Here is a 26,603-nt window from a genome sequence, read left to right as displayed (position 1 = left end):
ACTACACTAACCATTAAGCTGTTAATAGCAGATTTACATTAATAAGATTCTACGTTTCGGGATATTTCATGCTCTGTGAAGAAATGGAGAGATCAGCTTCTGCCAGCTTAGTGACATTTTGTTAATGTTATATTTTACGGATTATAACACATTTATAAATACAATTAATAAACTCACAGCTCCTGACCTGACGTGTTCCCATCAGAACTATTTTGAGACTGCTTAGGTCTTGCAATGCAGTGGTCTACATTGGCATTAGAGTCTTAATTTGGCATTAAGCAGTACTAACACATGCATTCCATATGAATTGGCGAGCTGTTCATTTTGGCAAGCTGGACTAGTGTTGTAATTGTTGGAGTACACGACTGTGGCACAGAGGATATTAATAAAAATAGCTGAGGTAGTGTTAAGGGCTGGTTTGGCTATGAGGGACGGACTATAGAAACTCAGAACAGCCTCCTAAATCTCTAATGTTTTAATAAAAGAGTTTATTATACCCACTTCCAGTGTTTGGAACGATCTCTCCTTTTTTTTTCATCTGTAATGTGAACCAGTGAGCCAGCGAGTTCTACATTTGTGCAAAGATGTCATTTGAAGTTTGAAGAGGACCAGATTGGGGATCTTTAACTATTCTGATATTACCAAATTACTTGTAATGCATCTATAAAACATGTTACCAGGTCAGGTTGCCTGCAAAATGATTTATAAGTGCCTTGGGAGTATGATTCATTGAACATAGTCCTGGGATATTTAATTCTCAGTAGGTGTTCCATTTTATGCAGTGAAAAATGATTTAAAGAAATGAAATCTTGTAAGGGTTTTTTTCCACAAAAGTAGAAAAATCAGTAAAAGTGTATTGAAGAGAAAGATTTTTTTTAAGAAGGACCCAGACATTAAAATATTCTCAAGTCCACAGACCCTATTCTCTTTTGCCTGTTTACTGGGAAAGGAATTGGGAATTCAAAATGTGAGGAGAATCTGCTGTCTATTATCTCTCAGGTTCCTGAGGGTATTCAGCTTCGCATTTAAACCCAACAGGTGAAGGCTTATTCCATGCCGAAAGGAAAAGAAAACACATCTTTTCGGCTGTGGGGTCTCCTTCTACTTGAACTAAACTTGGTCTGTTCCAGACCGCTGTGCTTCAACATTAATGCTCCCTCCCACGGTTCCACCAGACAGAACACTCCCCCAGAACTGTCACATTGAGATGTGAGCTGCACAGAGATACTGTATAGTACAACATCTCTGGCATTGGGGATGGGAGGTTACAGTGGCCACAGGAAGACTGATTCAATTTCTTAAATGACCATTGAGCAGCTACTCAGCAGAGTGCTAGAGGCAGGAGAGACAAATGACATGAGAACACCCGGGCTTTGTGCAGGATGAGGCTACAGTCTGCCTGTGCTGATGAGTTTCACTGTTTTATCTTTCAAGGAGAATGGTGTGGGACCCTGAAATCTCACTTCAATAAATGGAGATGTCTTGTCCTTGCCATCCTCGGTCAAACTGTCCAGTAGGATTTTCTTTTTTTTCCATTATAATCTTATAAGCTTTTTTATCTCCTATTAGATATTCTGACAGAGTACTAGAAGATCTCTTGTGTCAGATATGATTTTTGAAATAGAATGCAGGCCATCTACTAACTTCTATGGAAGCAAGACTGAAGGAATTATATTATTCTACTGGATTCTGTTTCCTGAGAACTCGAATGTTTTGCATAACAATGCTGTTTTATGTCCAACATTTGTCAGTCCAATTAAATTATTCCCTGCAGATGTCCTAAGAGGCTGGGTTTAACACAAAAAAAACTGTTGCAAAAATGTTGTCATGGGCATCTTATTATAATTAAACGAACTGTGTAGCAACCAAAACACTTAACGCTCGTCATTGTTTTATTTTGAGTTATGCATAAATGTAGGTTTTCCGTAAAAAGAATTTTGCAAACGAGGGTTGCGAAATTAAACTGTTTGCAAGGAATACACGTTTGAATACATGCTCACTCTTATGATTCTTAACACTTTAGGATTTCCTACAGAGAGCCTTTGAAATGATCTTTTTTGTATTACTGTATGTTCAGAGATTCTATTGGGAATCCTTCAGTATAATGAATCTTATTTGAAATACTACAATAAAATCCGGTGGAAGACTTCCAAAAGATGGGTAGGTTTAGGCACTGAAGGCACAATTTTCCAAGCTTTCTCAAAGCGAAATTCAGTTCTTTTTTTAACTTAACATTGTCTTACCTAACCTAACAGTGGCTGGAACCTTTGCGTCAAACGAAAATAGAATTTTTTAGGCACTGGAAATAGTGCCTGTACAGTAGAGTACAGGTCAAAAGCATTTTTCAAGTGTGCACTTGAGGAAATATACACATTTCTTTTCAAGTCCTGTACACAGTGTTTCAACAAGAGTTTGAGGTGATCAACTAACAATTACACTGACAGCATTTCTAAACATTTCTTTAATGCATACAAAAAGCCTCTAAAAGATGCATTGTTAAGGTTCTCCACCAAATGTTTTGCATTCATATTTAGCCTTCATACTTTTCCTCTGAGTTCATCCCACAAGAGTTCTAGAAATGGGAAATCTTGAGTCTGGGATGTCCAGAATCCCATTTTAGCAGCATTTTCTTTGTTTTATTGAAGTGTAAACACAATGTGGACGCCTACGTTGTGCTTACACTTACATAAAAAACTTTATCTATACCTCTGCCACTGACTCACACCGATGTGTTTTTTGCACATTGCTTGTTGCTGAGTTTTATTTGAGTGTTATTTAACTTTGTTGTCGTTGCTGCTGTTGTTCTGTGTTTGAGTTGGTGTTTCCTTAATGTCTCTGTATTGGAGCAGACGTGCAAATAAGCATTTCATTGCACCTGTGCATATCACAAATAAAACTAAGCCCTGAACTCTGAAGCCAGCTTCTGGTTATTGCCCTGTTGCAAGTTTCATTCATTAAAATGTTGGTCCTGCAAGATGTGAAGAACGTAACGTTTCTCGGGCAGCTAAACAGATGTAAAACGCTCGCAAACAGCAGCGCTAATTAGTCAGCTGATTCCTGTGATTTAGTCACAGGCAATTTTCACATGGAACATTCGACCAGCTCAAGCATGCAAACAGACTGGAATGTCACAATTAAAAAAATGCACTCAGACTGATGAGTAAGACCCTACCAGAATGGTTTATGACTGATGAGTACAAGCATTGTGGCAATTACCAGATGGAGCTGTTTAAGCATGAGTTCGAGTTGCAGGATCTGCTTCCAAGAGAGCGCAGCGGAGGGCATCAGTGGGATAAGGAAGATCAGGCTGAAGCAGACATCTTGCTTAGCCCTGTGATAGCCTCTCTGATGAAGCCTAGAGTATTCCTGTGTCGTGCCTCAGCAAAACAGTTGCACACAATTAGTTTTGGTTTATTGTAAATCCAGCTACACAAGTCCAGCTCATAAAATATTTTTTTTAAAGAAAACGTTCAGAAGTACATCTCGTGCACGCCATGTCCTCTTAGTGTAATTCAGAGCCTAGATAGACATGGAGCGCTATCCCTTAAAGAAATGTGTTCTCCTTTGAGGTGATCTGACATACAAATACTGATGCACAATGAAAACACGGCTGTCTTTATATTAATGGCTCACTGGCTGGGTGTTTCGTATCTAAATTGAGTTAAAATGGCCAACATTAGTTCAAAACTTCACCAGCTGGTTGCAGTTCCACAGGAAGTGTGGAAGAACATCCCACAGCAGTCTGTCTAAAGGGCTGTTCGGGTCCATGGGTCAGCAGTACCTGGATTGTGTTACCTGGTTACTAACATTTGAATGTGCTCATTTTCATGGAGTGTCACACAGAAAGCTTATGATTCTCTGATGTGTACTTGTTTACATTTTTTGCCGTTTTGTTTAGTGTGTGTTTAAAAGACTTGATTAAATCCATTAGAGCTGAATGTTGCGTTTCTTCCTTACGTCAATCTAAATGAGAAAAACCCACAAGGTTTCGATCAACAAGGTTGACGTGATTGTGTTTAAGACAGCAAAGTAAAAAAAAATGGAACTGCTGTAATTTTCAGTCATGCTAACAGAACAGAGATCGGTTTCTCACACTGCACAAAGATGAAAAGTATTCAGTGCAGGTCTAGATTGTGCCATGAGGTTGGTCTAGTTAACCTTTTTTTGGCAGAAATCTCAACAGTGTCACCACACTGGAGTTCATGTGAAACTTAATAAAGTTAATAATCAGCTGTCCTTCACACCCAAACAGCACAGTGCACGGACAAGAACAAGCAACAGAGGTGTAATTTCTTCAGCTGAGAGCCTTTCAGAAACCTGTCTGACAAATTGTGAATGGTATCTTGCATTATCATTGTCTTTGCTGGTTAGACAAGCCTGTCAAGGACAAGAAATGGTGACACATCAGTTCCTAGGAAAAGTCATCAGAGTCTGGTGCATGCATCCCAGTACATGGCAACCCCCTCTCATTCCAGAGAAGCCTTCAGATGTGAGATAGATTAAATTCTGTAAAGGACTGGATGACCAGGACAAGAATGGACAAATTGCTTGTAATGTGAGGCGCGTCAGAGAGAATGTGAAATGATTAAAAATGTCTGAACCGATCCTGAATCAGATTTACATTTCAGCCCATGAAGTCAGCCCAGTACACATTAAAAGCTGAAATAATCTAAAAATATAGATAGATTGTACGGCACTGCCACCCATAGGCTAGTAACGGCAAATAATGACAAAATGAAAATACTGTATGTCTAAAACAAATTTATACCCTACAGTATATAATCCCACAATGCATAAAGCAGGTTAAAATAACTAACAGACAAAAAGCACATTTTCCCTTTGACCACAATCTCAGTGCCGCCCAATCCGTCTGCTTTGAGGTAGATCCAAAACTGTTCCTTAATGATGTGCAGGCGTAAACACTGCTCTCAAGCATAAATTGATTTCGAGAAAACAAATCTAGATTCTAGAATCTATATGACAGGGCAAGTAATAACCCATGACCAGGAACTGCCCAATTCCAAAACATTGTATGATTAGTCAGAGCAACTGCAGTATATCATTAACTATTGTAGTTGAGACCATGCCAAGGCATAGTTCAAAACAAACTAAAATAAACACTTAATAAAGCATAAGAAAATCAAAGTACAGTGAAGAATTCACTGGACATCACAGAGAAGTGCTATTACATCATTCCTAGATAAAGTTACTGTTACTAGAGATTAATCAGAATGTACACATTAAAAGAACATGTGACAATTGCAGCACAACCAATATTTTCAGTGCGGAAACGTTTTCATAAGCTCAGCTCCATATGACAAATTTCCAATTTCTAAAGGTTGTCCAGAGAGCTTGAAAGACCTGCTTCTTTTATTGTGTCAGCATCGAAGCAAACAAAACAAACCTTTCCAGGTTTTTGGATGTCAACCTAATTGTATAAATCACCGTCTGGTTTATTCATTTTTTATAGTCTGCTTTTACAAATGATACGCTTATTAAAAAAAATTAAGTGAGAAAATGTACAGGTACAAGCATATATCTTTTGGGAACTGCAAACCCATAAGGGCTACTCTCAGACCTCTCCTGTGATTCAGGGTCTTAGCATGACTCAGTCTTGTACTCTACAGACTTGTCTGGAACAAGCAACCCAGCCACATGGATTAAAGCTGGTATAATTGTGTCAATGACACAGGTGGACTTTAATGGTGATTGGTAACAGCAAAGAAGAAAACTGCTTCACACATATACTGTAGCTCTTGTCTTACTGTCCTTACCGATGTAATTTATCAACAACATTAACCCACACTTGGCTCCAGATTTATTGATACCATTGGTACAACACAAGTAAAAGTTAGTGTCAGAGAAAAAACATGGAAGTGCACAACCACTGTTTGTTGCGTGCATAAATGAAGACTTGATAAAATGTTAGATTATCAGCATTAGATGCACACAAACACATCTGCCCAAAACAGCTGCAAATTTTTGGAAAAAGCCAAGGCTGGAAGTTATTAAAATCTTATCCGTCTTTGGCTTTAATAGCATAGAGGAGGTGCTTCCTGCAGTCTTATAAGAAACCCATGCACTTCTCGGTTGTTTTGATCATGCCTCTGAGCAGACGTTCTCCATGCCTTGCACTTGTGAACTGCTTTCAGATCACAAATTTTCCGTTGGACTCAAATCCTGAGACTCTGACATTCAGTCAAGAAGTTTCATTTCATGCTTGCTTAGCCATCTGGCAGCAAATATGGAGGCTTGCTTTGAGACATCGTTATCCTGCTGGAAACTGCATTCGTGCCCAAGCCTGAGCTCTTTAACAGAAGCCACCAGCCAGCCCAGCATTTAGTTCAACTATCGTGGGAAACTGGGGAATTGGCTCGTTTCTGGGCTCTATTGAGAACATCGGGAATGGAAGATGCAAAAACAGCCCTTAAGCACAAGGGATCTTTTGCAGTTCTTCACATTATTTCTTTCAACACGAGCTTCACCTTTCTATGCCAATCTTTCCACTGGTGGAACCTCAGTGCTAATCACATCATTAGACCTAGGAGCTGATTCACTGCTGGTTGGATCTCTTTTCAAGTTACAATGGAGCTCTAACACAAATTCATACTGCCCTTGAATGGTACTCTTGGAGACATTTTATCCAGAGGTGCCAGAGTTATCTCTGAAAACTCCTAATTGCTGCATCTGGATGCGTCTTATTGTCCTGAACCACTTTTCTGACCACACAGCTTGGTAAACATTTTATATGTTCTTCCTTGTAGAGTAGCATCCAATCTCTAATGGCCTTGAATTACACTGAAGAATTTCGAGCTGGGAGCTGCATCAGCATCGGTAGGACTCCTTTCACCTTTACCTGTTCCTTCGGATTATTGGACAGGACCATTAAAAGTGTGATCTGCTATAGATTTTCTACAGTAGTGTCTAGAGCTGTTGGATTCAATAATCCTTTACAATAAGTAGTCTTTGGATTACTGCTGCTTACCCTAGGAAGTAGTGATGTTGAGTATTCTGCCTCCGTTATTACCCAGTGGCAATCAAGGTGACTTCGAGAAAATTCTGTACATTTTTAAAGACTTCTAGTGAAACTACTAGTTGACTCAGACACAGAGCTGGATTAAATAAGAACATTAACAGGTTACAAATGACAAGAGGCCATGCAGCCCATGAGCCTGTTTAGGTAGTTACAGCATTTTCAACATATCTACGATGTATAAATGAATCCGAACAGGATTTTCTTAAGAGTTATGCCAGATGAACCCATGCTAGTCCACAGTGGTTCCTATCTCTGCAATTTTCAATCTGTCTGGACTCCACGAGTGTTGCCTAAAATGCCCTGGATGGATGAGACACCCTGTAACGCAGTGCCTGTCACCTGAGTACACTGAGCCGACTTCAGATCCCTACGTGAGCCTGATCTACCTATTTCTGAATGTCCCTCTCATCATTCGCTCCCTCTTTTAGTCTTCCTCTAATCCTGTGATCAGATCTCCACTGCCACACTTTGACAGTGATCGATACCCTTTTTCAATGAAACCCCAGAAGCAGGCTGCAGTTTCATCGAAGTTCCTTCCTCTCTGCAATACTGTCTCAGCATCAGCTAGTGCAGCACAGTGACAGTGCTGGAAGCTACCAGGTGTAATAGGACGTTGACAGCCCTGCCTTGTATGTTTTTGCAGCTTAATTTGCTCCCGGAGTAGTTGTGCTCTCTGGAATATCCACACAAACTGGGAACTACAGGTATACCCAACTCTATATACTCTTTTATAGTCTGGACACTCTTTTTCCAATGATAAGTCCAACCAGAACCCCAAGAAAAACACCATCTGTGCATAGACAGCTTCAGAACACTCATTCTCAATACTCCATCTTAACAGCATTTTTCTGCCATTGTTCCAGCTCATTTGATATTGGAATTACAGGAAATATAAAATGAGATACAAGACACAAATAAATGACCATCCAGAAGGGTGCACATTTGTATTTGGTATCACCACACAAAACTAGTAAAAAAACAAAACTCAAAATAAAATATACATTAAAAACAAACAATAGTCCTAGACATGCAACAATACATTTATCTCTCTTTCCCCATATTGCACTGCCTTTACACTAATCGGATAGCTTTATAGAGGAAGTTCGATATACCATGCACAAGGACCAAAGGATTTCTTGTAGATGCTTTCTAAACAGCCTCCCTGAAGGTAGCAGCTGGAAATGGGAATGAAGAGGGTGGGAGGAGTCATCAAAGATAAACCGAGCTTTCCTTTGAATAGCAATATTATCCAACTCTTTAAGCCATTTCTGTGGTCAACCAATTATTTTACAATCAGTATTAACAAGGGAGAGAGGTTGAAAATCTAACATATTACTATCACAAGTAAGTTCTTTGGGTTCAGCAACATTAATGTGAAGCATGCTTGACTGACACACTTTTTTCCAATTTTCTTATCTGTTCAAAGAAATTCTCTACCCCTTCTCTTTCAACCCCAGTAATCAATCCAACTAGGACCATGTACTGTGACCTGTGCACTTTAATAGATTAACAGACGTTCCCCGCAATTTAGTTTAGTTTGTGTCGTTGGAACGTTGTAGAATTGACAAAACATGATGTAGTACAGTACATACGTCAAGGTGAAAATAAGCAGGTTTATTTAAATACTTAAACGAAGAGATCCTTATTCCTTTCCTCTGAAAGACCGCTGCCCCCCAAAAAATTATGGACCTGAGCGTCTCACCAAACTGTCCCCCACTTTTCAGACGAGATGTTTGTGTTTCATAATAAAAATGTCAGAGAATCCAAAGAACAGCATTCTGAACTCGAGCCCTCTGCAGAAGTTTGAATCTGGACTGTTGGGTTTAAATAGCTCCAGGAATGACTGGATTTTATACAAAACTGTTTTTGCCTCACTGTGGGTCTTTTCTTGTTCCAGACCAGTAAGATTTAAGCGATAACACCTGAATGCATTTTCCATGCCTGTTTAGCATCTATGTCTTTTATAATCAGATTCAGAAGCTGAAAGGGATTGCACTGGATGCAAAGCCTTTGAAATTCACCCTGTCTGGTACTGGGCAGTACAGGACTGTCTCTTCATTCAATGTTTTCTAATGGTTCACAGAAATGACAGAGCATATCGGGGAACTGGGTTGTGACGGATCTGTTTTAAATATGCATCCCATGCAGTTTAAAATTCTATTAAAATGCATGGAAAACATTTTATTACAGTGCTCACATATGTTTCCTTTTCTAGCATTTTGGTAATAGTTTTTATTTTTTGGGTGAGAAATTTGAACTATTTCATTCCTAACCACAATGTCTGCACTTAGTCCCTGGAGAAAGGTCTTCCATGTCCAAATATATCACCTACACATCACTAGTATCCATTTTCTTGTGCAATTTCTTTCTTGTGCTCTAACTATAACAGAACACCTGCTGTGACAATGAACACCAGTACCATGTTATCTAAGCAGTAAATGAAGATAAGGGAGACTAATATTTATGGTATTCATAAACACTCCCTGGGGAAAAATGCAGTACTATGGCTGAAACAAGGAAGCAAATGCTCACTTGCATCATATGAACCCTATAATTAGTAAAAGCATTAATGACATACCGCAACTTATAAACCTATAATTTCTTATAATTCTGAATTAGAGGAATAATAAGATTTTTTTAAGTAGACAAAACATGAAAAATCTATTTGGGAAATGTGCAAGAAAAAAGTATGTTTTAATTAAGATATCCAAGAATGTCAAATGTTAGTTTTTGCAAACCTAACATAAAATTGGACTGGAACTTAATCAATTGCCTGAGACGGTTTAAATGTTATAACATTGCTCTAGCATAATGGCAAACTAAAATTACAATCATCAGGTGGTCAGAAGATAACCTTTTTTTTTAGAGTTTGCTCACACAGCACACATTTGACATGGAGCCCATTATAATGACATTTAATGACTTTTGGAAAGTCTGGGTGTGTGCTTAAGTGTTGAAATTACCTCTCCTTGCATATTGTAAATGCCTTGTAAATGACTTATTTTGTACTGGTTCAATTAATGAATAATACTAACACCATGCCCTTTTTGTGTTTAGCAGCATCAGCATGGATTCCAAAACAGAGCAATTGATGAGTGACTAGCTCCGTGAACTCTTCATTACACGTTTAACTGAACACGTTATTCATTGTTGAAGGCTGTGAACTACAGGCACAGCCCACCAGTGGTTTCAGTGTCTCGTCTTAGTAGATACAGTGTGATGACTGAATCCTTGCTCAGCCTGAATGTATTGTGTTTAATACTACTACCACTAAACACTGCAGTGAATAACTTGCTCCTTCAAGTGCAGTCCATAAATCTGTTTATCATTATCGAATGGTGAGTAAACCAAGATAAGTGGTGAAAACATGCTGCGATTCATGTAGCATACAAGAAGCAGAGTTGCCGAGAGAAAGTACAACTTTGAGCATTTCTGTCTTTTCTTTCAAAAGGACTGAAATAAAACAAAAATGACCCTCCAAGCCTTGACCACATCCACCCAGTGAGCCTCTTCACTGTCAACAGTGAAACACGAACCAGGGGACACAGGTGGAAACTAAGAGGAAGTGCGTTTAAATTTGACATCAGGGACATTTCTTTACACAAAGGGTTGTGGGTATATGGAACAGGCTGCACAACTAATCAGTTAACTTCTAAGTACCAAATAGGCCAGATGGTCCCCATGAAGTCCTCTTGTTTGTTACTGTACCTTTCTTATGTTCTTAAAAAGTCTGAAACCATTCCTAGCTGCAAAAACCAAAATATAAACATCCAAACATCCAAAATCCACACATATATAGTCTTCTGTTAGCCTCAGGAGCTGTTCTGTTTTTGGTAGTTTACAGTGACTATCAAGCAAATGCCAGAGTGTACCATGTTGTCATTGGTCACATCTGTCTCACTGTGATTCAGGTGCAACGGTCTTTTATATGAGTAACTAATAAAAGATTTAGAAGAGTAATTACCATACGGCACTGTGGTGTAAGTACACAAAAGAACAATCTACAGTATGTCAGTATACCTCTTCTACAAAGATAAATTTATACTTATTTGACAAGTTATCAGAGCTTTAGAAGTCCGCAGGAGGTTGTGAAGGGGTTAAGCACATCGTTATATGTATGATCTCCGAACTGAGGAGCAGTCTTTGTCGATCTAACTTCAGACAGATCGATGACAGATACGGAATCCCCCTGAAGGAGAAAGGAACAACATGAATCAGCGACAACAAAGTGAAAAATGACATTTCTTATCAGCCACCGTACTCAGCTCTTGATCACAGCGGGATGCTGTGAATTTTGATAGGTCAGAGACGTTTTTTTTCTTACACTTTCCTGTGTAATCTTTAACTAGCTGCTGCCCTTCTGAGCTCAAGAGCGGGGGGGAATGGGAGGTTATCTCCTACGCTTATCCCATCACTGAAAAGCATTTCCAGCACTTTAACCTCATCACTGGGACTACATAAAGCATTGCAGTGTGCAAGGGATACAGTCTTCAGGGAAGGATGGGGCACTCGTGACGGCACTTTGTGAAATGCAGAACTATTCTTTCCAGGCGCTTTCCAAGTACATTGCATGAGATCTTTTGCTGTACCTCCCTGAGGACAAGCTCTTCCTCTCCATCTGAAGCTTCACTCCTGGTGAAAGACCTAACCAGCCTCTCCTCGAAGGACTGAGGACTGATACCTTTAGAGGATGCCAGTGAACAGATAAAGGGGCACCTACAGTAACAGAGGTCCTGCTCGATCTATCTCATCTCGTCTCCTGGTTTGACTCCCCTCCCCGCACACACATTGACCATGATGTTCGAGGATCCTGGGGTGGGCGTTTTCCAAGTGTGGGACTATGTGGTGTTCGCCGCCTTGTTTGTGATCTCGTCTGGGATCGGGATCTTCTTTGCGGTCAAGGAGAGGAAGAAGGTCAGCTCCAGGGAGTTCCTGGTGGGGGGCAAGCAGATGACCTGCGGTCCAGTGGCCCTGTCTCTGACGGCCAGCTTCATGTCCGCTGTCACAGTGCTGGGGACCCCCTCGGACGTGTATCGTTTTGGGGCATCCTTCATCATCTTCGGCATTGCCTACACCATAATGGTCATTATGACTGCAGAGCTCTTTGTCCCGGTCTTTTATAGATCTGGGATCACCAGCACGTATGAGGTAATCCAATGTCCTTTCCTTTTTCTCACGTTTTGCCATGACTGTCTGCAGAGCGAGGCCGTCTTCATTTTCGGTTAAAAAACGCAGGGCATCTGGGCTTTCCCGAAAACCAAGGCCAGTCCAAGTCCTTGATTTTGTATAAAGAAAGTGTGAAACAATGATGAAGCTGATGAGCAACTCATGCCACATTGTTGATTCATCAGAATCAGTTTTGGCATTTGTTCTTGGGTCCTTTATCTCCAACTACATGGACAAAGATTGAAGGTCCAGCTAATGAACTTTATCTTGTCATTGTTTTAGAGAATAAAATCTGAGCCAGAGCAATATATCATAAAACATGTTCCCCGAGAACTTCCAGAGTAGAAAACACGTGAATCTGATTATTCTTCGCATTATATACATAGCCAGGCCAGTCAGATGATACAAGGGGAAAGAGGAGAGAGGAAAAGAACATGTCATTGAGACTGTCCCAAACCTCCATTTGACAGATATCGAAATTGAACATAATCCTTCAATTTTAACTTTGTTGCACAGACGTGCGGTCGCATTATAAAACAAAAATGAATCGTTCAGTCAATAGCCACTCAGATATTTAATCTCCACTCACAAAGAACTGCTGCGACATAGTCGGTCTGAGACAGTTAATATGACAATTTCTCATCTTTTTCCCAGTATCTGGAGCTGAGGTTCAGTAGGACCGTCCGCATGGCAGCTACACTCATCTACGTGGTGCAGACGGTAGGTCCTTCTGAGGAAATGATGGCCCATGTGTGGAGAAGGCCAATAAGGGCTGTGCTCCAGCCTAGACCAGGGAGGCTCAGCTCTGGTCCTCAGCGGGCCACTGTCCAGGGGGTGTTGTACAGTCGGTCTCTCTATATCTCCAGCTTCTTAAGAGCACAGTGTCACGCCCTCTGCAGCCAGAGGGCACTCCTTCTCTGTCCTGTCCCTAGTTTCCGGTCTGCTGTCCTTCCGGTCCCTCTCTTTCCCTTGGGCTATATATTTCCGGGTCTTGCACTCTGTCCTTGCTCAGCATTGACGTTCGGATGTCCTGAGACCCGCCTAGCGCCAGGGCGCCCCACGTCCGCTCCCTGAGGGCATAGGTTTCTATACGGCATTCCTGAACTCTTTGCACTAATGAGCCCGGGCCTCTTTCCCGTCTCGCCGCTACGCATATGGGTCTTTTTCCGCTCTCCTGCTCCCCACGGTTAGTCCCTTTGGACGCCAGTGACACACAGAAGGGCTTTCAACTGGTCCAAATGAGCAAATAATGAGTTTAATTGGGTTCATGAAGGGTTCAGATGGGAGAAAGACCAGTGATCATCTGGTCCTCAAGGACGGGAGTTGTGTAGCCCGAGCCTAGAGGTTCATCAGGGCAGGGTAGAGATTATCGTGGCTCTGCAGTGGGAGTAGGGGAGTAGGGAGGCTCCCCCTTCACTGCAGGCTACCACCAGGATTGTAACTGCTTGTAAGGTTGGAGTCATGTTACTTTGACCACAGGTAAAAACAGCAGCGAGCGCAGCAGGGATGTCAACCCCAAACCATGCAGCTAGGAGGCCAGGAGACCCCTTGACTCAATGCTACACTAACCCTTAATGTGTGAAGAAAGACCTATAAAAACTCCAGTGTCTTGACTCCTTCTAATTTCACTCTGCCTACAGATTCTGTACACTGGAGTTGTGGTTTATGCCCCTGCTCTGGCTCTGAATCAAGGTAAGCAATTGGCAGACTCAGGGGTTTTAACTTACTGATAGTTCCTTCATGACCATTGGGAAGCAGAATCCAGAAGGGCCTCTAGTCAATTATTTTGCGATCTATCATGTTTGAGTAAGGAGCAACCCAAGCTTGATTGCAGTTACAGAAAACATGATAGGCTTGCCAAGGACTGTATCTTTTACAAGGTTTGGGCCTTGACATGTTAAGCACTAAGCACTGACTAGTTGTGTCAATTAAGCATTGTTCTTCAAGAGAGAGATATGCCCTGAAACACTTGTCTTTTCCACTGTTTCCTTTGCAGTGACTGGCTTCAATCTGTGGGGCTCCATAGCTGCTACAGGAGTTGTCTGTACCTTTTACTGCACACTGGTAACTACTACTCACCTTGTCTTTAATGCCACTTCATTTCCTAAAAATCTCAAAACGCACAACGTCGAAATCCCTTCAGGACCTCAATGAGCTAATTTTCCACAAACACCGCCACCAGCTCCCCACCAGCTTAATAGGGGGGTGGGCATTTCTGTAAATTCAAAACCAAAAAGAGAGTGGGAAATAATACGAAGTAAGTCTGGGTTTACAAAGGGTGCTTGCACATAACAAAAAACAAAAAGCATAAAAATCATACAGAGTCTTGGCTGTTGTAGATTTGTGCGTTTTGCAGTTCCGGGTGGCAGAATCTAGAGGACTCCCCTCTAATGTGAGGCAGCAGCTGCACAGCAGACCTGACTGTGTGTGATTGACAGGGGGGGCTGAAGGCCGTGGTGTGGACAGACGCCTTTCAGATGGTGGTGATGCTGATGGGCTTCCTCACAGTTCTGATTCAAGGAACCATAAAAAGTGGGGGAACCGCTGTTGTGTGGCAGAAGGCCCAGGAGGGATCCAGACTGGAAATCTTTGAGTGAGTAGAAGAACAGGCCAAACAAACAAACACAGAAGACCACTGGCACAACTTCCTTCAGCTACTGATAAACCTCATCTCTGTGCTCTCAGCTTTGATCTTGACCCGCTGAGGAGACACACCTTCTGGACCATAACTGTTGGAGGAACCTTCACCTGGTTGGGAATATACGGGGTTAACCAGTCCACCATCCAGAGGTGCATCTCCTGCAAGTCGGAGAAACAAGCCAAACTGTGAGAAATGCTTTTTTTTTTATCAATGACCATCTGATACCACAGGCCACAGAGCACAAGAGAGGAGTCAGAATCATATGTAGAATGCTTGTCCTGAGCCAGCAGGGAAACTTTTTTCATTCTGTATTGCTTCTGCTTTCATAGCACTTAAAACACCTCTTTTTTTCTTTGGAAACATTGGTTGACAGGATGTGCGCGTGGGCGTTATGGGATAAGATCAGAGGGCAAATTTGAGAAACATCTAAATAAATCAAATAAAAAATGTAATAATAATAATTGCTTACACTTATATAGTGCTTTTCTGGACACTCTACTCAAAGCGCTTTGCAGGTACCACCACCAGTGTGCAGCCCCACCTGGATGATGCTCCAGTCCTCTCACACACACCAGCTCTCAGTGGGGAGGAGAGCAGAGTGATGAAGCCAGTTCAGAGAGGGGGTTATTAGGAGGCCATGACTGGTAAAGGCCAGGGGGAAATTTGGCCAGGACACCTGGGTAACACCCCTACTCTTTTCAAGAAACACCCGGGGATTTTTAATGACCACAGAGAGTCAGGACCTCGGTTTTATGTCTCATCTGAAGGACGACGCCTTTTTACAGTATAGTGTCCCCGTCACTGTACTGGGGAATGAGGACACAAATAGACCGCAGGGTGAGCACCCCCTACTGGCCCCAGTAATCCTTCTGCACAGGGCCACGTAATTAGTTAATGTCACTGAAACATAAAGAATCACCGAAAATCCTTCACATGCTTCTGTTCTGTGGTGTCTGCTCTAATCCCCAGCGCTTTGTATTTCAACCTGCTTGGGCTGCTGGTGATCCTGGTCTGCGCAGTTTTCTCTGGACTCATCATGTACAGTTTCTATATGGACTGTGACCCCTGGACTGCAGGCTTCGTGTCAGCGCCAGATCAGGTATTCCAGAGGATGTTTTTTTGTACAGCTGTTAAACTTACAGTCAAAAGAAGGCAAGACTGGTCAATAACGATAACTGACCGGATGTTTGATTGCATTTCAGTGCGTGCCTTGATGTCAGTAACAGACTCATCACAGGCGCTGTGAAATGCATTTGTTTCTAAATACCTGAAAAAATAGTTCTTTCCCATTCATTTGCAAGTAGTCTTAAATGAAGCTGTAGTTTACATACCCAATATTAATCTGACTGCTTATAATGAAGAGGATTTAATTCCACCGCGGTTTTCTAAATACGAAAAAATCTATTACCTATTAAAAAAAATCTATTACTCCACACATTGAAAAGGAAGCAAAAGCAGATCCGTCTCTTTGGGCAATTTACACTTTATTGTCAAGGATCATCTGTCGGTTTAAAAAAAGGAGCTCGAGTTCTGAGATACAGGAACGCCCTTATCTCGGCGATAACCACTGGCTTCTCGGACTCTAGGCTAAAATCCAGCCAATGTATAGTCCAATGGCTAAAACCCTTAACCAAGGTGATCTTTAAAGGCTTACACTACAAAAACACACTTGTATGATTTTAAAACGTAATTGTATGAAGTCAAAGCTCTCTTGTTATGTAGTGCTGCTGGTTTCCATGGGTAAGTGGAGAAGATCAGCGAAGATGAAGATGTATGGTAATTTGAAGAGCAGAACAATTCCTGCACGTTCCAGGTAACAGGTGTGGATTGGGGCTCGGGGAACCCTTATCAGAAAGGGAACCCCATCCCCCATTGCCCGCTCTGAGCGTCCTCTCTCCCTCCTGCAGCTCATGCCTTATTTTGTCATGGACATCCTTGGACACCTGCCTGGGCTCCCAGGCCTGTTTGTGGCCTGCGCTTTCAGCGGGACTCTGAGGTGCGTGCACCCGCCTGTGGCACAGCACCCAAGCCACGAAAAGGTCGGGAGAATCTGGCGTGGAGGCTCGGAGAGCACACGCTCAAGTGCACGGAGGTCATCTGGTGCACGAGAGTGTATTAGCCAGCAGACTGATCTCACTCAGCGTTGGCCACAGGTTCAGTGTTACCCCTGGGGTTAAAAAAAAAACGTTCAGAGGTTTGTGTTTTTCACAGCAGAGCCTTGGCAGTGAGCTCATGCTACTGGTTACCTGGATCCAGCCCTTAATCAAGGGGCTCCCGAGTGCGGCCCAGAACACCAACAAAACATCAGACAATGCACTTCCATTTTACACAAGCCAAAATGTGTAGAATACCCACCTGGTTTAATCAAAATGGATATTACATCATCCCAGAGGGCAAACACCTATAGCTCTCAAGGGCATTTAAGAACCACAGAACTCCCTGTTCTTCTGCCAATGCTGCAATAATGGAGTCTGACACCTTTAAATATATTCACCTTATATTTAAATACCCCAAAGAACATTTCATTTTAACTGTAATCTCCTACTGTAGGTAAAGGGAGAATTGGATATCCAGTTTAAGATCCCACTTTACACACCAATCTCACTTTAGGAAGAGCTCAGGAAAGGATGGAAAAGAAAACCGGCTGTACCTGGGAGTTAATTAAGAGGGGTGCTACCCAATCCTGATCATGGACAACCACAGCCTTATTGAGGCCTGTTGGTAACAAATTCCACAGGGCACAAAGACTTATAAACAGAGGAAACCAATTAATTGAATTGATTATTAAGTCATCTGAATTCACCAAGAGCTGATGGTGAAATGAAAACCAGAATATTGGTCTAGATGGCTCTCTGGGACCTGGTATTGTTACCCAGAGAAACAGGAATATCAAGTATTACAAGCCATGTTATACTGTACAGTCAACTCTTTGCGTTTTTCACAGTACTGTGGCCGCCAGCATTAATGCCCTCGCGACCGTGACCTACGAAGATTTTGTCAAGTACTGTTTTAACAACCTGACGGACAGATGCAGCACCTGGATCAGCAAAGGGCTGTGTAAGTGGGAAAAAAAAACACCAACCAAATATATGAAGTGTGAAATAACGACACAGAAAGAAATTTATCAGTGGCACCAGGTTGGAACTAGTTGGCAAATAGCAGGCAAAGCCGAGACAGAGACAATCCAGAGAAGGGTAGGACAGGATCAGGAACAGGGAGCAGCTTAAAGAAAACAAAGCAGCAGAGCCCAGGGTGTTGAGGGAGTGAGCCAGTTTGAGCAACGTAAGCACAGTCAGAGAGCAGCTGCTGTCGGAAATACACAGTACGGTCTAAAACGTACAGGTGAGCTGTAGTCCAGTCTGGACCCTAATGTAGGTCATGCTAACCGAAAATGACACATTTCATTCAGCGTCTTTCTCTGTGTTACCCACTCTTCGAACCTGCAGGTGTGGTGTTTGGGGTAGCCTGTACCACGATGGCCGTGGCTGCTGCCTACATGGGTGGAGTAGTACAGGTAACCTCGTCTCCGAATCGCAGCGTCCATCCACTTCTTTTCCACAGACTTGGCTGTTGACATGCGGGCTTTTAACAAATCATACAGGCATCGTGGATTTGTCTGTCCAGCATTGTACCGTAAATGCTTCGTTACAAATACCGTAGAGCAGCATCATAATCTGTGCAGCACCATACAGTTGTGGTGATCAGTTATCTAGACAGCGGATTGCACGTTGAACAGTGGAGCATTCCTGCATTAATAGGGTTTCTCTGAGACTGTCAGGCTACAGGCCGCAAAGCTCACTGTCCTTTGCCCTGAAACTCGATCCAGGCTGCTCTGAGCATTCATGGGATGTGTGGAGGCCCGATGCTGGGTCTTTTCTCCTTGGGAATCCTGCTCCCCTGCACAAACTGGATGGTGAGTTTGAACTACGTTTTCCTTACAAACCACACTTTAGAAAAAAAAAAGTTTCCAACCCTGGATTTGTGTGTGATACCTGGGAGTGGGATGTGTTAGTGGTATCAATCCTGCACCCGTTTCTTCTTTCAGAGAGTTTCAGAAATACCCTCATTCAGGGTGTGTTTCCCTAAGTATAGCCATGTGGACCTCTGCAGAAGGGACAAAAAGCTCACCGTGACAGTGTCTGGTACAGTGTCATTCCCTCCTGTTGATGATACAGTCTTATGATCACTTATTAATAGCTGCTGGGGCAGAAATAAGGGAGCGCACTGTAAATGATCAAGTAAAGAGGAAAGGTCTGTAAGCTGATGATGTGTGAAAGGAGAGTATCTTCAAAACCAAGTGCAGAAACAAGTAAACGCTGAACATGCAAACATTAGTTTACAGCATCAGTCACTAGAAATTGAGATTTAAGGGGATGAAAACCAGCAGACAGCCACTGCTTTAGAATGCTCATGTGACCTTTATCCAACTTGGTCATCAAAGAAATCAGCATTTTAGCATCCATCTGCATTTTACAAAAAACAGTTTAATCAATTGAAACCCAGACTTATCTGTGAACAGGCAGGAAAGAAACAACTAATCGGCTGCAAATGTTTAAATATTTCTCCATTCTACACTGAGTTATTGCATAACAATCTTGGTAAGACACATGAAATGTTACATGTTTGAGTTTGTGTTACTAGAATGAATCATAGCGTCTTAGCACAGAAGTGCTGCAGATTTATAGAAACGACACAAGCTTTTTTCAAAATTTCTATGGCTTGTTTCGTCTGCCAAAAATACTGCCTGCAATCTTTCATGGGAAAAGCAACTATGCCCATGTTTCCCTGGGGCCTGTGCTGGGCTTTGTGCCTGTTAGTCCGTGGAATCACAGTAACAAAACAAAACAAAAACGTGCCAACACAACAATTTGCTAAATAGGAGTCCCTGTCAAGCTGATCTCATCTCAGGTTAGCGTGAGGAGAAACAGTGTGGAGAAGCAGCTCTCTAGTCTGACTCTAGACCTCGGAAGGCAACTGTCACGCCCTCTGTAGCCAGAGGGCGCTCCTTCTCTATCCTGTCCCTAGTTTCCAGTCTGCTGTCCTTCCTGTCCCTCTCTTTCCCTTGGGCTATATATTTCCGGGTCTTGCACTCTGTCCTCGCTCAGCATTGATGTTCGGATGTCCTGAGACCCGCCGAGCACCAGGGCGCCCCACGTCCGATCCCTGAGGGCATAGGTTTCTATACGGCATTCCTGAACTCTTTGCACTAATGAGCCCGGGCCCTTTTCCCGTCTCGCCGCTACGCATATGGGTCTTTTCCCGCTCTCCTGCTCCCCACGGTTAGTCCCTTTGGACGTCCGTGACAGCAACAGGAGTGTGTGAGCACCAGTAAAGGCGGTACCCTTCCGTGTCCGGCCTGCTGGGGGCGTCAGCTGCTGTCTTCTCTACAGGGCGCGGTGGGAGGCCTGGCCGTAGGGATCACCCTGTCGTTCTGGGCGGGAATTGGGGCCTTCGTGCACCCAGCTCTTCCTGGGAAGACCATGCCTTTGCCTCTCAACACCAGCGGATGTGTCCCCCTGAACACCTCGGACATCCTGACCACTCTGGCCCCATCGCTGGCACCGGAAAGGTACCCGTCCACCAAGGAACTGTGTGCAAAACCCACAGCTGCAGTCACAGGATCCACCCCCCTATCCCCCCACTGAGTCAGCGCAGGACATAGCTGGGCACGATTCAGCTTTCAGCTCCTGTCAGCGTGAGAATGGAAAGAATCTGGAACACAGAGTCAGATCCCTTGTGCATTAGGGCTCAAGAAGACAGAAATGTTTTCAAACAAGACAAGTCCACTTAGTCCACCCTGCTTGATTTTATTCCTGGTAGTTTATTGATCTAAGGATCTCATCCTATTGCGTCTTGCAGAATCCCTGGGGATATGCTTCAGCAAGATGAATGGCCTGTGATATCTTGTTTCAGACACACACAATCCTTTGAGGAGAGGAATGGTTTCCATTTTCAGTCCTGTCAATATCTGCTTGTACTCCCTGCTCCTCATTTCACTGTTAAGTAACCCTATGGGTTTGCCATATGCCAGTGCCTTTTCAGGAAATTTAGATCAGGGCTCCCTTAATCTCCTTTGTGCAAGGTACAACACACATCTAAATTAGTGTAACAACCCTTATAAACTCACAAATTAGTTTGTTTTAACATTCGTAAAAGTCTGTGAACTGTATGAGTCTCATCAATTCTAGATACAGGCACATATACAGTTAAATAACCGGTGCCTGCAATTGAAGAAAGCACTAATTTAAAAACATACCTTAAAGTCAAAGGAAAACGAGGAAGTCAGCTCCTCTGAGAAACCTTTAGCGCTTTCTCCCAGGCCAGTCATGTGACCCTGAATGAGCCAATGAAAAAGCCCAGATCTTACACAGGCGCAAAACACCAGTTAATGGAAGACAGGTGTTTGTTTCAGCGAGACTAATCTCTCACTTCAGCTCTTCACTAATCGGTGCCCTTATCTTAACATCGCCTACATGTTTGAATCCAGGAAATAAGCACGTTAACTGGTGCAATTTTTTTATAATCCCACTAGACTTTACTACTCCAACAATGCGGTTTCTAGATCATTTTATTAGCTCCCGTTAAAAAACTCGGGAAATATAAAAAAATGAAATAAAATCAGCGGAGGGTTAAGCTTGGAAAAGCATGACAGTCCGGGCAGCTCAACAAGCGGCCAAGTGTGTCAGAAAATACAACCTTCAGCATCTGCAACTTAATTACATTTTTATAAGCAAAGTTCTCAATAAATACCTAAATCTTTCATCATGGCTTGGTGCTCCTTTATTGTACATATTGTACTGTGATGTGGACAGCCTTTAAACTGCCTCTCTGACCTCCCTAGGCCTGCCCTTGCGGATTCCTGGTACTCCATGTCTTACCTGTATTACAGTGCTGTGGGCTGGCTGGCCACCATGACAGCAGGCCTGCTGATCAGTCTTGTAACAGGTGTGTGTGCTCACTACACAAAAACAGGTGCTACAGGTGCTACAGTACGGCACTATGTACAACTCTAGGTACGGCAGCAGTTCTTCCTGATTGACATCAGTGTGGATAAATAGAACAGGCGAAGTTCAGATCTCTCAGGTACAATGTTCATTGTCTACTTTTCCTGTTGTTCTTATTGCTGTTGTAATTAAAGCACTTTAGGATAAATAACAGTACGGCATCCCAGGAGATGCTCTGTGGGATCTATACCTTCAGTAGGCAGCCGGCTGATCAAAATCCATCAAATCTTTTCTTTTCAGTTTTTACAACCTGTCACGTTTTTTGGAACATTCGTCGATTTAACAGGCTGCAGGGCTTCACCCTCCTAAGAAAGGACAGCTGGCATTGCCAGGGAGGGAGTGCTTTGGTTTTTACAGCCTGGCCCGCGAAACAGAGTCTGAAGTCATGCGCATTCTTTCCAGTTTAGACGGCAGCGAGGCTTGCGAGACAGTTTATGAGCCTGCGGTTTTTCTTTTGTTTCAGGCCCCCAGAGGGGTAAAGATGTCAAGCCTTTGTTGATCCGGCCAGTGTGCAACCTCTTCTGTTTCTGGTCTGAAAAATGCAAAACGCTGTGCTGGTGTGGGGTGCCGCATGATGAAGAGACTGTGGTAAGTTATTTCGTTTCCAATGAAGCATGTCACACATGGAGAAGCAGGGGCAGGCAGTGGAAAAGAGCTGGCCTGCGTTATTGTCACATATGACACGCTTTAGTAGAGTTCTGCACATATCTATTTCCCATAATGTACTGTAATGTCATAGGATTAAAGGTTAAAGGCTTCAACAAGATGTCGGCATCTGGTATAAAGCAGCAGTTTTTAGGTCTTGCAGATCTGACAGAGTAATTGCATGCTTCATCTCTATAGCTTTGAAAAGCTCTGCCCCTGTAACCACCAGAATTTTTGGCTGCAATCCATAAGGTTTATCTCCATGCAATGCATTTTCAACCCCAGTGGTCTCAGTATTGGCCAGTGATAAGAGGGCAATTGCTGAGCCCCCTTGTTGCTACCCCCCTCTTCATGACCTTGAGCTGAAGTTCTCTGTCTTGGGCACAGTGCTCATTAAAGTCTGTTTGTGCCTGCAGGACTTCAGCAAAAACTTTGTCTCCAGCGACGCCCTGGCAATGAAACAGGGACAGCCAAGAGACCAGGTGAATGGGCTTAGCAAAGACCCCAGAGAGATTTCATCCAGCTCCAGCCCAGAGGACAAAGCCTACATAAATGCTGGATTTACCAAGGATACATACTTTTAGGGCATTGCTGATATTTATAATATTATTTTACTAAAGTCTTATCTTTAATTTATTTAAAAAGTCATATTCTTAATAGGGCATGGGGAGGGAAAAAGACAGTTTTGTAGAGCACATGCCTAGATTTTTTGTAGACACAAGTAATTTTTAATTCCAGCAGTAGTGTAGTGGTTTCTAATCTTGGTTCAGGACTGTAACACTTTGTCTCCTGCTTTTTGCTCCTTACAAGTTCTAAGAGGTCAAATGAGATTTATACTGGACATCAATTCTGTACCGTTCTCCTAGTATGAGAACTGCCTAGATTCAGGTTTGTTGCCTAAAATGTAACTCAGCAGAAGGAGAAAATGCGCATCGTGGGCACGTCTGATACAGTGCCACTCACTCTATGGGCATTTCTGATATAGAGTGGGAAAGTCTGATACAGTGTCACTCCCACTGTGGACATGTCGTATAGAGTCACTCCCACTGTGGACAAGTCTGCTATTGAGTCACTCCTACTGTGGACATGTCTTATAGAGTCACTCCTACTGTGGACATATCTTATAGAGTCACTCCTACTGTGTGCAAATTTGCTATTGAGTCACTCCTACTGTGGACATGTCTTATAGAGTCACTCCTACTGTGGCCAAGTCTGCTATAGACTCACTCCTACTGTGGGCATGTCGTATAGAGTCACTCCTACTGTGGGCCTATCTTATAGAGTCACTCCTACTGTGTGCAAATCTGCTATTGAGTCACTCCTACTGTGGACATGTCTTATAGAGTCACTCCTACTGTGGGCATGTCTGCTATAGAGTCACTCCCACTGTGGGCATGTCTGCTATAGAGTCACTCCCACTGTGGGCATGTCTGCTATAGAGTCACTCTTACTGTGTGCATGTCGTATAGAGTCACTCCTACTGTGGGCCTGTCTTATAGAGTCACTCCTACTGTGTGCAAATCTGCTATAGAGTCACTCTTACTGTGGGCATGTCTTATAGAGCCACTCCCACTGTGGGCATGTCTGCTATAGAGTCACTCCTACTGTGGGCATGTCTTATAGAGTCACTCCCACTGTGGGCAAGTCTGCTATAGAGTCACTCCCACTGTGGCCAAGTCTGCTATAGACTCACTCCTACTGTGGGCATGTCGTATAGAGCCACTCCCACTGTGGGCCTGTCTTATAGAGTCACTCATACTGTGGGCAAATCTGCTATAGAGTCATTCCTACTGTGGACATGTCTTATAGAGTCACTCCTACTGTGACATAAATATGAAGGCTGTAAACACCACAGATTGGACTGAAATAATGTCTGATACAGTGTCACTCCCACTGTGGGCACGTCGAATACTGTCACTCCTACAGTGTGTGTGTGTGATACAGTGTCACTCCCACTGTGGGCAAGTCGAATACTGTCACTCCTACAGTGGGTGTGTGTGATACAGTGTAGCTCCCAGTCTTGTCGGCTCATCTTAATTTGGCACCTATTCAGAGCAGTTTGGTCAGACATAACCACAAGCAAATTGAGAAGAGGCTGTGTGTTTAAGTTGTTGGAAAGAGTTCCCTTGAAGTTGGGCATTTTTGACACTCCCTACTGACTAAGGAAACAAGATAACAGTCTAAATAAGTGAACAGGTCAATGATGTCTTCAGTTAGCACTGGAGACAGAGCTCAGCTGGAGTGAAAAGCAGCAGACAGTGTTCCTCCAGGATCAGGGCTATGGGATGCCCTTCAACCCAGGATACTTTATGATTGTGATAAGCTATTTTATCGTTTCTACTATTTAATGGACAGTAATCTGGATTTATCTTGGGTGCTGTAAATGCTATATGTAGTGATAAATGGGCTCATTCAGCTATTTGGACAAAGTGCAATGCTCGCATTGCATTGCATTTCTGAGCCTTGTAAATGATTATTCTATTATTGAAATAAAGATTTTTTTTAAGTATCACAATGTGTGTGTATATATACTTATATGTAGAAGCAGAAGGAAGCTAAGAAACAAGAAGAAGACAGCAGTATGCACAGGGTGTACTATTTAAAAGATACAATCATTGCTTTATTACAGAAGAAAGTGATATCCAAATGCTTTATCTTACAGATAATTAGTTACACCTTTTTACATGTAAACAAGGATGAAGTAGGCACTATTCATTGTTTGTACATCTCATAGAGTCACAAGCATCAACCTCAGAGCGTAAGAAGACTCTTCTACAGTCCCTGACCTCATTATCATTTCTCGGTGGAAAGGGTTCGAATCTGGGATTGCTTGCTCTCTGTTAAACATGCTCATTCATCCCCTGTGGCTGTAGCAATTCACTCTGTCCTGCCCCTTCCTTAGAAAAGCAAGACAAATTGTACAAGAGTCTATTTCATTTAGACCAGACCACATTTTCTGTGCTCCACTCCAATCAACCCCCTTCTATTTAAACCGCAAGAGGCCTATCATCACAGGAGCAGATCTATCGAATGCAGATTGTCTGACCAGACTGATATTTTAAAACTGTTGGAAAATGTGGATGATCTATCTGGGAAGGGAAAATTGAATAGCAGGATGCACAACGGGCAAATTAAATTTAAACTTAAGGCTTGAGGAATGTCAATTGCCCAATAGAAAGAATTTTAAAATAGTGTACGTAGACTCTTCATCCTATAGTCCTCGTATAGAAAGTTTACACTTCAGTGCAACTGTGCAAACTGGCTGAAGACAGTGATTTGGAGTTCATCTGTGTTATCACCCAGAAAGTGATTTCCCAATTAAATCCAACACCACCTGATTCAAAAACAAAACAGCCGTATGCCTGATCATTCCTTTTGAAGACATAAATGTAAAGGCTGGTGCTGTGAACACTACAGATTGGACTGAAATAATTGCGTATGCGATCATAAGATCTGCTCTCCTCCCCACTGAGAGCTGGTGTGTGGGGAGCGTTCTGGCGCACTATGGCTGCCGTCGCATCATCCAGGTGGGGCTGCACATTGGTGGTGGTGGAGTGTCCAGAAAAGCGCTATATAAGTGTAATTAATTATAATTATAATTATTATTGTTATCTGCACTGTCCAATTTACACCAGCTGAAAACAGGAAAGATCTGTTCAGAAACAGTCCACAGCCCACTTGTGTGTGAATAAATCTGACCAGAGTGGTAGACCTTTAGGTTTTTTTCCCATTAAAACAACAAGAGCATTTCAGTGTCAGAAAGTGTTTCTCTAGATTTCTCTAAGGTGCTTTAAGCAGATGTGGCTTAGTTACAGGACAGTTAAACTACAGGAGTCAAACCACAGCCTGTCTAGATCGTAGGTAGACCAAACATCTTCTACCAAAGATCCAAAATTGTTAACAGATGAGCAGTTCAGATCCTCTTAATTATCAGTTTTTATACTTTTGAGCAGTTTCTCAAGTCATTTGTTTGATTACCCAAGAGAGCAGAGCCTGCAATCCCTGCATGGAGAGAGCACATTTCATCCCATGAAACTGCAGCATTACACAAACAGCTTGATTAAGTGGAAAAGTGTTCTGCACAAACTGATTCAGGGGTGAGACGTAACAG

The 26,603-nt window shown here is 42.7% G+C and overlaps 1 protein-coding gene across 1 annotated transcript; it reads left to right on the top strand.

The window, feature by feature from the left end:
• Positions 1 to 11,468: 11,468 nt before the first annotated feature.
• On the top strand, positions 11,469 to 25,001 carry slc5a12 (solute carrier family 5 member 12). The gene is made up of 15 exons (XM_006642723.3): positions 11,469 to 12,184; positions 12,857 to 12,922; positions 13,843 to 13,894; positions 14,199 to 14,266; positions 14,641 to 14,795; positions 14,888 to 15,028; positions 15,813 to 15,942; positions 16,751 to 16,839; positions 17,788 to 17,900; positions 18,290 to 18,357; positions 18,670 to 18,756; positions 20,234 to 20,412; positions 21,685 to 21,788; positions 22,311 to 22,435; positions 22,909 to 25,001. Exons 1-15 carry the CDS (start codon positions 11,831 to 11,833, stop codon positions 23,074 to 23,076), a joined length of 1,899 nt encoding a protein of 632 aa, XP_006642786.2. The 5' UTR covers positions 11,469 to 11,830; the 3' UTR covers positions 23,077 to 25,001.
• The last annotated feature ends 1,602 nt before the right edge of the window (positions 25,002 to 26,603 follow it).

Source organism: Lepisosteus oculatus, chromosome 21 (assembly GCF_040954835.1).
Source record: "Lepisosteus oculatus isolate fLepOcu1 chromosome 21, fLepOcu1.hap2, whole genome shotgun sequence".
Taxonomy (NCBI): domain Eukaryota; kingdom Metazoa; phylum Chordata; class Actinopteri; order Semionotiformes; family Lepisosteidae; genus Lepisosteus; species Lepisosteus oculatus.
This window is presented reverse-complemented; position numbering and strand designations above follow the sequence as displayed.

Excerpts from the sequence above, each read along its gene's own strand:
- slc5a12 (XM_006642723.3), top strand. The coding sequence starts at position 11,831 with ATGATGTTCGAGGATCCTGGGGTGGGCGTTTTCCAAGTGTGGGACTAT. Across the intron at positions 14,796-14,887 it reads TCCAGACTGGAAATCTTTGA|CTTTGATCTTGACCCGCTGA; the intron begins GTGAGTAGAAGA and ends CTGTGCTCTCAG. Across the intron at positions 21,789-22,310 it reads GCTGATCAGTCTTGTAACAG|GCCCCCAGAGGGGTAAAGAT; the intron begins GTGTGTGTGCTC and ends CTTTTGTTTCAG.